Source organism: Bactrocera latifrons, unplaced genomic scaffold, assembly GCF_001853355.1.
Source record: "Bactrocera latifrons isolate USDA-ARS-PBARC rearing strain unplaced genomic scaffold, ASM185335v1 scaffold_3, whole genome shotgun sequence".
In the NCBI taxonomy this organism is placed as follows: Eukaryota; Metazoa; Arthropoda; class Insecta; order Diptera; family Tephritidae; genus Bactrocera; species Bactrocera latifrons.
The window spans coordinates 1,898,530-1,910,492 of record NW_017536629.1 but is presented as its reverse complement, the minus strand read 5'-3'; the positions used below and the strand labels follow the sequence as shown (position 1 = coordinate 1,910,492).

The window sequence follows — 11,963 nt, the reverse complement described above, 5'->3', positions numbered from 1 at the left end:
ACTTGAAATTTTCAACATTCTGTTGCATTCTTTGAAATAATTTAAAATAAATGTCTTTAAAAGTAGCTTTAAGTTGCCAAGAAATGTTTTTGCAATACCGATTTATTAAAAAATTACTAATATTTTTGTTAATCCAATATAATAGAATACAACTTTTGCAATATTCAATATGTTCCAACTCTTTGCTAGATAAAAAAGGTTATATTCTACCAATTAAAAAATACACTTTTGCGAAAATGTATGCCATTCCTATAACTTATCTAGATACACATAAAACAAGCCTTAAACTCTTATCTCAATGTGATTAAGTCCACTTTCGATTTGTTATGGCAACAGCCTTCGAGCGCTTATTTATTACCTTTGCATATTATGACACAAGTGCATATTTGCAGAAGTGCGGGTATATGCGTGTGCGTATTTACATGCGTATTCCTGCGGTGTAACAAATTATCGAAGCGTTAAGGCTCTAATTGAAATCCCTCTACAATGCAAACACCCCCAGGGCGTAGAATTCCATAAACACGACCTCACTGATGCATAACTACTGCTGCGCCACTATCAGGCGACCAAACGCTAACGCTGCTCTTGCTGCTTACCGCCTGGCCACCACCACTTTAGTAGCAAGTTGCGCATGTATGTGTGTGTGTATGCGTGTGTGTGTTGGTGGCCTGCACGCCATTGAAGCGGAAGTCATTAGTAGCGAAAACAGGCAACAGCAGTCAGCGGTAAATGCGGTTAAATGCACTTTGTGTGCGTACCGTCAGACGAACGACCATGCACCCGGCTCATATGGTGTTATTTCGCAACTATAAACAGATGCCAGCAAACAATTTCRGTGCTGGCGCAGCATGCATGCATGCATTTCATAGTAAATATACGCAAGTTACACAAGCGGAAGCTTAGGCGCTGGYACATTTACGTTTGTATATATTTATAAATACACGCGCTATCGGGAGTTTACAAGCAAACACACGCGTGTGTAAATGCGCATGCATAAAATTGTGCGAGCGCTTGACAATCAGCTGCCAATGAAGCATGATGGCGGTCACCATAGCAATAAAAGACACTGACGACAAACGCGCGCGCACAMTCAAACACACACGCAGACACAAAAGCAAATTATGCACACACAAACGCAAGCTCAATCATTAGTTGGGCGTCAGTCGCCACCGTAGTTGGCATGTAGCACGCATTCGGCGTTGTACCGCAGCACACGACCCAGACAGCTAATGCTGGTGATGAGCATAATGGACGTCAAAGGCTGTTTCGTGATGCACAATCAGTCAGTCAGGTTGAGTGCTGGTCGCACAGCCGCCATCTTCTCACATCATCTCTCTCAGGTTGGCATGGCAACCACTTCAGTCGGTCAGYGCGCGCTGGGTCGGTACTAATTCTATTTGCATTTTAAAAATTGCTCACGAAAAACCTATGCGCCTATGCTTAATAGCGAATGCAAAAGCAGCTTTTGCCTTGCAGCTGCTAACTAAATGCCACGCAATTATTTTCATTGATGCGCTGCGGTCTGACGTCCCACTGCGCCAATAGCCAGCACGCACATGCCACAAAATGCATGCGACAACTAATGTGCATGCTTATGTAAGTGGATGGGCAGGTGTGTTTGTTGGTTGCAGCAAAAGTGCAGTTTTTTGGAATGTTCGTATAATACGCCGTTATGGGCGGGGAAGAAGTGCAACGAGATAGTGATTGCATGCTTTAGAATTGCTCGAATTTAGGCGTATAAATTTGGTTAGCGGAAATAGTGGGCTAAACAGTGTCGAATAAATGTATTTGGTGCAATTTTTTTGGAGTGTGAATTTTATGTAAATGGAAAATGTATTATTGCTTTAGTTCTATAAATACAAATAATACTTTTTTATATTAAAAAGTTAATGTGGAACTTTGTATGATTCCTTTGTAATGTCTTTATATTTTATCTTTTTATGTTTTTTAATAAAACAAGAAAAATGCCGGTTATAAAAAGAAAAACTATTGATTTTGATCGATCAATTCGTTAGGCTGCTATGCGTTATAGACATCCGATCCGAACAATATATGCAGATATTGTAACGCTTAATAATAATATGCCAAATTTTGTGAAAATATCTTGTGAAATAAACAAGTTTTCCATAMAAGGAATTCTTTTTTAACAATCAGTTTGTATGACAGGTATATGCTATAATAGTCTCATCTGAACTATATCGAACAGTTTACATGGCGGCTATATCCCATAATGTTCCGATTYCAGCAAAAACTACAGATATTGTAGCCTATCCTGAGGCAATAACCTGTGCCAAATTTTGTTAAGATATCATGTCCATTAAAAAAGTTTTGCATATAAGGACTTCATTTTGGTATGTATAGCATCTATATCCTATAAAAGTTCGATCTGAACATTATGTTCAGAGATTGTAGCTATGGCTTAGGCAAGAAGTCATGCCAAATTTCTGGAAATTTTTCGGCAACTGAAACATTTTCCTATACAAGAATTTGATTTTGATCAAACTGTATGTATGGCAGCTATATGCTATAGTAGCTCGATATGGACGCGTCCTAGAAATGAGCAGCTCTCAGGTAGTATTCAGGGTATAAAAATGCCCTGCAAGTTATACAATACTGAACTACAGGCAGTGGAGATAAAGAGRTTTTATGCCCCTTTATAAACTAAATTTACTTCCGACGATAAATAMCTTCATATGGAATATCTATTGAAAAATTCTAGCCAATTAAACAAAACTTTGTGCGCTATTTTCATACAGATGGAACAAATAAAGTACTTTAATAAACAAGGAAAATGCCTTAATTAAGCGAAAGAAATCGTATATGAAATATTTCAGTTAAAAAAGTTGTTTTTCTTTCTATATACATATGRTATTGTCAACTAAAAAGCATAACAACGTATCAAAAAAATCGAAATTAARTTTTTTATTGCTTACGATTCACTACATCATGTTACATAAATGTCGCAATAAATTTTCAGCTTCCGCCGACCTATATAACCACTGTATAACCAATTTGTAACTAATGCATAACCAATTACTAACTAATGCATAACCAATATATAACCAATTTGCAACTTACATATAACCACTTTATAACCAAAGCTATTTTTTGTTTATGTATGAATGGCTTTTATTATATCGTGTTTCCTTCGCTGTAAACTTATGAAAAGTGATGATACGTTATTTTGCACTTTAGGTAACGATATGCATTTTACATCGCACCCAAAGCCGCTGCTGTGCTATGTGTTTAGCCTTAGTTGCAATTGGGCCTAAGTGGACGACAAGTGAATTTAGTTGGTAGTGAAATGTCATGCTGACACGTTTTTACACGGCTAATTTTCCCTTTTTCCACACACGATCGCGACCTTCTCCTTTGAGAATGCACACTGAGTTCTAACGCGACGCATGCGCGTGTGAAACACGACGCAGTTGAGCGACGCACGTGCTTCAGCGGTAATTTATAATCATACTGCTTTCAATTTGTATAATGAGACATAACATTAATTACATATGTATATGTATGGCTATGAAATATRTATGTATGCAGATMCRTAATTTGTTATTCTTAAAAGCGGAMTTTGTCGTTTTAGGCAGATAAGTCAATTTGCACTGCATATATAGCATATAAATCATAAATCAAAATATGCACAACTGCATTTTGAGGATATAGCCAAACGCGCATGCGCACATGTATGCATGTATTTATATAAGAAAAATTGCCGCGACACTCAGCGCTGCCAGTCGCACCGGCGCAGTTGTTTTGAAAAGCAAAATAAACACAGACAGTCCCGGTTTTTTTTTGTTGTTGTTGTTTATTTTCCTATCCAACACTTTGCACCTAAGTCAACAGGCTGCATTCTCAGGCACTTCTCCCAAAACGGATAAGCGCATTGTTGCTTTTCAAACAATTCCATTAAAAACCTGTACCCTTCAGGAGTCACGTCCGTCCACAAAAGGACACACAGTTACGTGGAAATAACTACGAAGAGCGAGCGCATAAATCTCAAACGTTTGGGAAATTACTTGCAAAGCAAACAGGTAAATGAGCAAACACAAATAAATGTSTCACGGAGTTTTCCCTTAACACACATGTATACAGACACATACCCATRTACATATAAATACATGTTATATTCAAGGCTACAGGTAYGTACGAGCATGTGTTGCGCACATTGCGCGCTGCAGGTAAGGCCGACAGRTAGTTAGCTAGGATCGAAGGTGCGGCTGCGGAGCGCGACCGAGTGAAGTCTCAGTTTTGAAAGTGTTTTCGGTGATAACACTGCAGCAAGTGAAGAAGCGCATGCGCAACTAATTTCCATTTTGGTTTTCAACCTTTAATAAACTATTTGSTATTATTTTAGTCTAAACTGGCTTATTAGTTTGGAGAAAGTGAGCGCTAATAATAATTTTTATAAGTAAATTAATATAAAATAAATTGCTAACTAAAAGTTTCCTCCCTCTCTTTGCTTTTAGACATCAACAACATAAACGGAACAGCAGGCTGTCTAAAATAAGCAAAACAGCAACARCAAMAACAAAATCCGCTAAAATGCTACAACACATAGCGCCCGCCAGCAGCGGGTATTTCGCCAAGCCGCGTCAACGCTTTAACACGCAGCAATGCTGCGTCTTCGCACTCGCCTTACTCATCGCCGTGTGTCAACTGCCGACCGCCACAGTAGCCGTTTTCTCACAGAAAAACTGCCGCGACTTGGGCGCCAACTCGCATTGTCAGTGCTCGACGATGCCCTCACGCTACGAAATTCAATGCCCGCCCATGGACTTCAATCACAAATTCACCGTACTAATCAGCCCGGGCGAACACGTACAGATCGATTGCGGTCGCGTCGATGCACGCGAATACAATCTGCTGCCGAGCATGTCCATAGGCGATAGCAAAATYGTACAGATCCGYCAGTGTCCGCTGCCCGGTCATGATCCCATAGCGCGCCTCTTTGAACATTTGGGCATAACAAAGGTGAATTATCTGATGTTTGAAAGCGGTGAGTTGGGCGCCAATCTGACGCGTCACCACCTCAGTGATCTCAAGAATTTGGCGCACCTACGCTTCAGCTCGAACAGTTTGACACACATGCCGGAGGATTTGTTCGCCGATTTGGGTAATTTGAATTGGTTGGATTTGCGTTCGAATAATGTCAATTTGACGGAGAAACTTTTCGAGCCACTCAAAAATTTRACATTCCTCGAATTGGGTCATAATAATTTGAAAACTTTGCCGCGTGGCATATTCAAGAATCAGCAAAAGCTGCTGCATCTCAATTTGTGGGGTAATCAATTGCGTAATCTGACGAAAGATGTTTTCGAGGATGCCACTTCGCTCACCGACATCGATTTGAGCGCGAATAATATTGAGTCGTTTGCGCCCGATGTCTTTCAACCGTTAACACAGCTCGGCAGTCTTTATATAAGCGCGAATCATATACGAGAATTGCCATTTGGACTCTTCTCCAATACGAAAAATTTGACGGAATTCCGTTTGATCAACAATCGTGTTGCGCTCATCACTCTGCCATCGCAGTTGTTTGCCAACTTGCCGCACTTGAAGGAGGTGCGTTTGAGTTGCGAGCTAGAGAGCGTGCCCGAAGATCTGTTCGAGAACTCAAACAAGTTGGCGAATCTCACGCTGAATGACAACATGTTGACCACACTGCCCGCGCAACTGCTGAGAGATCAACACGAATTGTATGATCTGGATCTGTCGCATAATCGCCTGCAAACGCTACCCGATGGGCTCTTCCARAATACGAARAAGCTAGTGGAACTCAAGCTATCACACAACCAGCTACGCGAAATCTCAAGGTAAGCCTAAAAGCTGTGAAAACTGCTGCTTTCGAGCACTTTGTGTTAACTTTATGCTAACTTTATCTTTACTTCATCGCATTTCGTTTTAGCGAACTCTTCAACCCACTGGTCAATCTCGAGCTACTGCTGCTGGACAACAACAATTTGCTAACAATCAACATTTATGCCTTCCGCGACACAGCGAACTTGAGGTTTTTGGATTTGGAGAACAATCAAATCGATCTCGCCGAAGCACATGCCGCCATACTCGAACCCACGGCATACTCCAACTCCGAGTTCGATGCGAATTCGCCATTCCAGTTTCTCTACAAGCTGCAACAGCTCAATTTGCGCAACAATTCCATCATGTATATCTTCAACGACTGGAAGACACAGCTGCTCGAACTGCAGAAACTCGAYCTTAGCTACAACAAYATCACCATATTCCACGACCAASACCTGCAGTTCCTCAGCAGGCATCCCGTCGAAGTGAATCTCACACATAACCTCATACACGAAATCAACTTCAACACAATCCAAATCATGGATGCGCCTTTCGCAAACCGCCTGGTACGCATAGACCTCAACGACAATCCGTTGCACTGCGACTGCCTTATGCTGCCCTTCTTGAAGTTTATCTTCAACGAGTTCAAGGACAAATTCGAGAATAAAATTGAGTTGCTGACAACGAATTTGCAGTGTGAAGGTCCGACTGCGCTGCAGGGTAAACATATGCTGGAGCTGAGTTACATGGAGTTGCTGTGTCCATTGGATGACAGCGCTTCGAGCGAAAAGCGTTGTCCACGCGGCTGCGACTGTTGGGTGCGTCCACATGATTATATGTTGCTGGTGAATTGCTCCAACGGCAATTTGACACGCTTGCCCGCACTCCCWCACGAACCACTACTCAAAGGCATCGTGCTGTTTGTGGAGAACAACAATCTTATGCGGCTACCGCTTAACAGCACGACGGGTTACGCTGATGTCAAGCAACTACATGCCGCTGGCAATCAGCTGCGTGCCATTGAAGCCAACAACTTGCCAGCGGGTCTGCAATACTTGGATCTGCGCCACAACATGTTACAGCGCCTCAATGATAGCGTWCTGGATTACCTGAACGACAGCAGCACACTGGAAGCGCTTTTACTCTCGCACAATGCGTGGCGCTGCGACTGTGAAACGAGACCGCTGCTTGARTTCACACAGAGTGCCACTGTACTGCAAAAGCTGAAGGTGCGTGACTTCAATCAGATGCGCTGTGCGGTAGATCCAATGAAGCCGCAACAGGTGCAATGGTTCAAAGACATATCTGTCGCCGATATCTGTCCAACACAAATGGGCTTTGTAATTGCTATGGGCATCAGCATTGCWTTGCTGGGTCTGTTGATCGGCATTTGCGTGGCGCTCTTCTACAAATACAATCAGGAAATTAAAGTTTTCCTCTATGCACACAACTGGTGTCTGTGGTTCGTTACCGAGGAAGAGTTGGACAAGGATAAGAAGTACGATGCTTTCGTCTCATATTCGCACAAAGATGAAGCATTCATCGCYGACTATCTCGTGCCGCAATTGGAGCACGGTCCGATACCCTTCAAGCTGTGCATACATGTGCGTGATTTCATTGTTGGTGGCTGTATACCCGATCAGATTATACGCTCGGTGGATGAATCCAGACGCACCATTGTTGTGTTGTCACAAAACTTTATCGAATCCGTGTGGGCGCGTATGGAGTTCCGTGCCGCTCATCARTCGGCGCTCAATGAGAAACGCAATCGTTTGATTGTAATCATTTATAGTGATATTGAAAACATTGAAAATTTGGATAGCGAACTGCAAGCATACCTCAAGACCAACACCTATCTGAAATGGGGCGATCCATACTTCTGGGACAAACTGCGCTATGCCATGCCACATCCGAGCCGAAAAAATACAGGTGGTTTGGAGAAGACCGCCATGAAGAGTTCGGTCGATGATAAACTCGAACTCATCAAACCATCGCCCGTAACACCCTCACCCACTACACCACCTGCCATGGCGGCGAAAAATCCACTCATCGCACATCTGAATGGCGGCACGCCACAAACTGCGATCATTATACCGAATGGCAAGATGACGAACGGCATGACGCCCAACTATCACATGAATGGCAAGACACAAAATGGACATATTAACGGCGCTTTCATTATCAACACAAATGCCAAGCAGAGTGATGTATAGAATAGGGAGAAGGCGGAAGTGTTTCAGTTCGATGATGATTTCTTGTTTCGATGAACCTGAAACTGGGCCGTGATCGCGTTCTAAGTTAATTTAAAACTAATCTAAAGATGTAAATTGCGTAAGCAATGGCATGTGACATCCACAATCCCGAAAGCGCGCAGCTTGCTGGTTGAAACAACTAAAAGTAGGCTAAGCATATACCAACAACAAGGCGTAATACATATAAGGGGTATGCAGAAACGGAGACACTTTTTTATTTATTTTTTTTTTTAGTTTTTGGAAGCCGTCATTAACCGTTATGCTCACTATATGTTCGTTTAAGTTTTTTTGCTGTTTTTAAAAATATGTAGTATACCTTTAGGCTTTTTTGAACATATGTAGCATCCCTTCAGGCTATTATTGTAATAAGCAATATTTTATGTTAAAATTTCGTAAATTTTGGGTATGATGCTCATTTATAGATCACATAAATTCAGAAAAATTCTTTGTTTTATTTTTTTTATAATATTTTATAAAAATTTTTGTCTTGAATTCTTTTTACATTATTTAAAACTAATTGAATTKTACATTTAAGTTGTTTTTGACTTGTAAGAAATGAAACTTTTCAAACAAACATATTTTTATACTCTCACTAGCATTAAGCAAGTAACAAGTTAGCCGCTAATTATTAGCTAAGCAAGTAATGTACGTGTATAGAAAATATAAACTTGAAAAATTCGAAACAGAAAAATATCGCAGAATTTTAAGATTAAGCTCTTTGAAAAAGCTCAATGCATTAAGCTCAAGTATGGTTGATTTTCTTTCATTTCATTTAGAAGAAAAACCGGAAATCTCGTTTTCAAAAACTCGTTTTGACAATCTTTCATTAGCTAATTTTTTACGAATCTCAATTGTTAAATATAAATAATCCAAGGCAAAGTTTTAACTAAGAAAATTTATGGTTTTCTACATTTTCGCTTTAAGAGAATTTCTCGAATATTTTAACAGTATATATATACATACAAATGTATATAACACAATATATAGTTTATTATTTAGGCTCACTTGACTAACAGACGCATATAAGCCAATGTATGTATCTGAGTGAGTAAATATGTAGTACATGCTCGCTAAGCACACACAAACACACAATTACATGGTGACAACAAGAGCAACAAAAATACACATTTTCACATTTCACAAATGCAATATGAAAATTCCAAAAACTAGCGTTAAGTAACAGTGCACACACACACAYACGTATATATAAATGTAATGAATTACAGTAATGTTTAAGTAAATAGCATAGATGTGAAAACTTAATTTCCGCTATTCGATAAGTATGTACTTAGTAGATTTTTCAAAATAAATAAATATATGTATAGCGAGAACAACAACAATTTGAACAAGTAAATACATATTACACATGTGTATATTTATAAGTATATATATATATATATATATTTAGCTTTAGAGGAGTACATATACCCAAACAAATGCCTTCTACACAAATATGAGTAAAACAAAAATGAAATTTGAATAAAATTTAAATTAAATAAGCAAATCATATAAGTGTTTGAGCTGATAACTGTGCATGCCGTACATATGTACGTATAATATGTATGTATTGCAAGATATAAACTACAAAAGCAAAATAAAATAAAATAAATGCTGAAGAAGCGGACAAAAGAAATAAAAATTTGGGACAGCAACAGCTAAAAAGCAATACAGTTATAAAAACAYACACACATTCATATAAATGCACAGAAACACAATAATTCCATATTAATTTACTGCTTTTTATTATGCAATTTGAGAAAAACAAAAATATTAAAGCAAACAAGCATTTATTGAACAACAAAAAAGCATAAATATTCTGCAACAACAACAAAATTATAGCAGCTGCATAACACGCTTAAGTTCAAATATAAAGTGAGCGGACTTCTTTAGTTCTCAAGCAACAATATACAAAACACACATATACTATATAGTATGGTACATACCAAACACATGCATATACAAGTATATGTGTATAAGTGTAACAAACTTTATGTCACAACAATTATAAACAATATACGATATATGTACATGCAATGCATTAAACAAACTTTTGTGCGTGTGCTTTCTGTCTGTCGCTCGAATATTTGTATGCATTATAAAAGTAAAGTAAGATTTAAAACCGCAACCTGTATACTCGTAAACACCAATACACATGCATGCATATATATAAATATGTATAGATGTGTGGGTAAATCAATGTCACACACACACACACACACACACACAAATACGCACTCATAGGCAGAAGATATTATATAAATTTCGACTAAATTTACGCTATATTGCTAGATGTATGTATATTTAGGTATGAAGTAATGCGAATAAAATTTAAAATAAAATACATATTTTAAAAGAAAAAATAAACAAGACGTGTTCTGATCTCAATTAAAGTATGAAAAGCAAGTAAAAGAGCTGATAAGCAAACACTAGAGGAACGCCACTGCTTCCGATTTAAGCTAGGTCGCATAAAATAGCCGAACTTAACTGGAAGTGTAACCCATTGCATTGAAAACAGCGACCCACTATAATCTAGTAGTATTTCCAGTGGCAGCAAAACTGTATTCTTAACCGACTATAACGAGCGACCATAAATCGACAGGAAATTTCAAATAAATCGGTAAAGAAGTGCAAGGCGGTACTCTTCATTGAAAACAAGAAGAAAGCATCCAAAAAAAAACCTAAAAAGTCAACTGTTTGATGAATTTATTGCCAGTAGAAATATAGCTACCCCTTTAAGTAACCCCAGAAGGGTTTGACAAGTTTGCCRGGCGACCATGAATTATAAGAAATTGTCTATAATTCTAACACGGCCCTACCGATAGCAAATGATATAATCTTCAAGGCGTTGGCGAAATTGGAAAGTTTTACAGAATTTATAAGAAATAGTATATGAATTGTATTTTCTCTCCATCAGAAGTTTAAATATATTTTAAAATTTTTTCCCCTCACAAATTCTGGTCTTTCATTGGCATTTTTGCATTAACAGAAAAAAATTAGCTAAAAGCAAAGAATATACCATGTAAACAAAAGTGAACCGGACTGCTTCATAAAAGTCCCATGCTGTTTAGGTAAACCAAATTGATAAAAAAAAAATGTTTCCCCAAATTGATACAACCTCTTTTTATGTACATATAGAGTTTGATCTCCACATGTCAATATTGATGAATGTTTGCCGAAAGGCATTCAATCAAGGACGTAAAGCCTTCGCAAATTCTCTCCTGGCCTGTCGTTCAGCTCTGTTAATGATGTTCAAAAACCGTYGAGTTGGCATAAGATATAGGTAGAGGATCTCAATTTTTCTAAGTAACCACTCAATAATTTCGGTTAATGTTCTGAAACGTGTCAGTGCCAGATTCTTAGTAAAAGATCTATCACCTATCACGTTGTCATACCTGTGTTTCGAATCACTGTCTTTTTTTTTATTTTTTAATATTTCTCTCGGCTAATCAATATGAGTCTATTTTTTCTGAGCGATCGACAAATTGTGTGGAGTGCAAAGTGAACAAAAACTGTCTACAATAAAATTTTCAGACAATATTGAATGTATGTTGCACCCACTATTGCCTTTATTTGTCTCTATCTCATCAATAAACACTGGTCTTTGACCGAGCTTCATAGCAAAAAATTTATTTATGTTCATCGATGAGCTATTTGTGAGTTAACTCACGTCGAAATTTTTAAATAATAATCGCCCACAAATATTTGAGATCTAAATCCATTTTTTGGCACAGATGAATATTTTAAGTTACTGTAAACAACACGAATAGCGGTTTAAAAACATTTTTAGTATGTTCAACAACAAAAAAATCAAAGTTTATGGTAAAGTAGTCAGTTGCCGGATTACAATACTATGGTGCCCGAAATTTCCTTTTGAGTGTTACAAACATTGTAGCAAATTAAATACAG

The 11,963-nt window shown here is 38.4% G+C and overlaps 2 protein-coding genes across 4 annotated transcripts in view; one reads left to right on the top strand and one right to left on the bottom strand.

Annotated features, from left to right (window-relative positions):
- LOC108970424 (protein toll) overlaps positions 1-9,116 on the top strand; it is a 271,459-nt gene extending 262,343 nt beyond the window's left edge. For 2 of the 3 annotated variants that reach the window (XM_018935775.1, XM_018935776.1), the window contains exons 8-9: positions 4,473-5,819; positions 5,912-9,116. In XM_018935775.1, the coding sequence (XP_018791320.1) occupies positions 4,549-5,819; positions 5,912-8,018 (3,378 nt within the window). In that variant the 5' untranslated portion in view covers positions 4,473-4,548 and the 3' untranslated portion in view covers positions 8,019-9,116. Of the gene's footprint in view, positions 1-4,284; positions 4,389-4,472; positions 5,820-5,911 lie in introns of those variants that run through there. The other variant, XM_018935778.1, reaches the window with a different exon arrangement.
- The window catches only part of LOC108970425 (cation-independent mannose-6-phosphate receptor), a gene marked incomplete in the record, with an annotated part of 129,773 nt that overhangs the window by 37,159 nt on the left and 80,651 nt on the right, over positions 1-11,963 (bottom strand).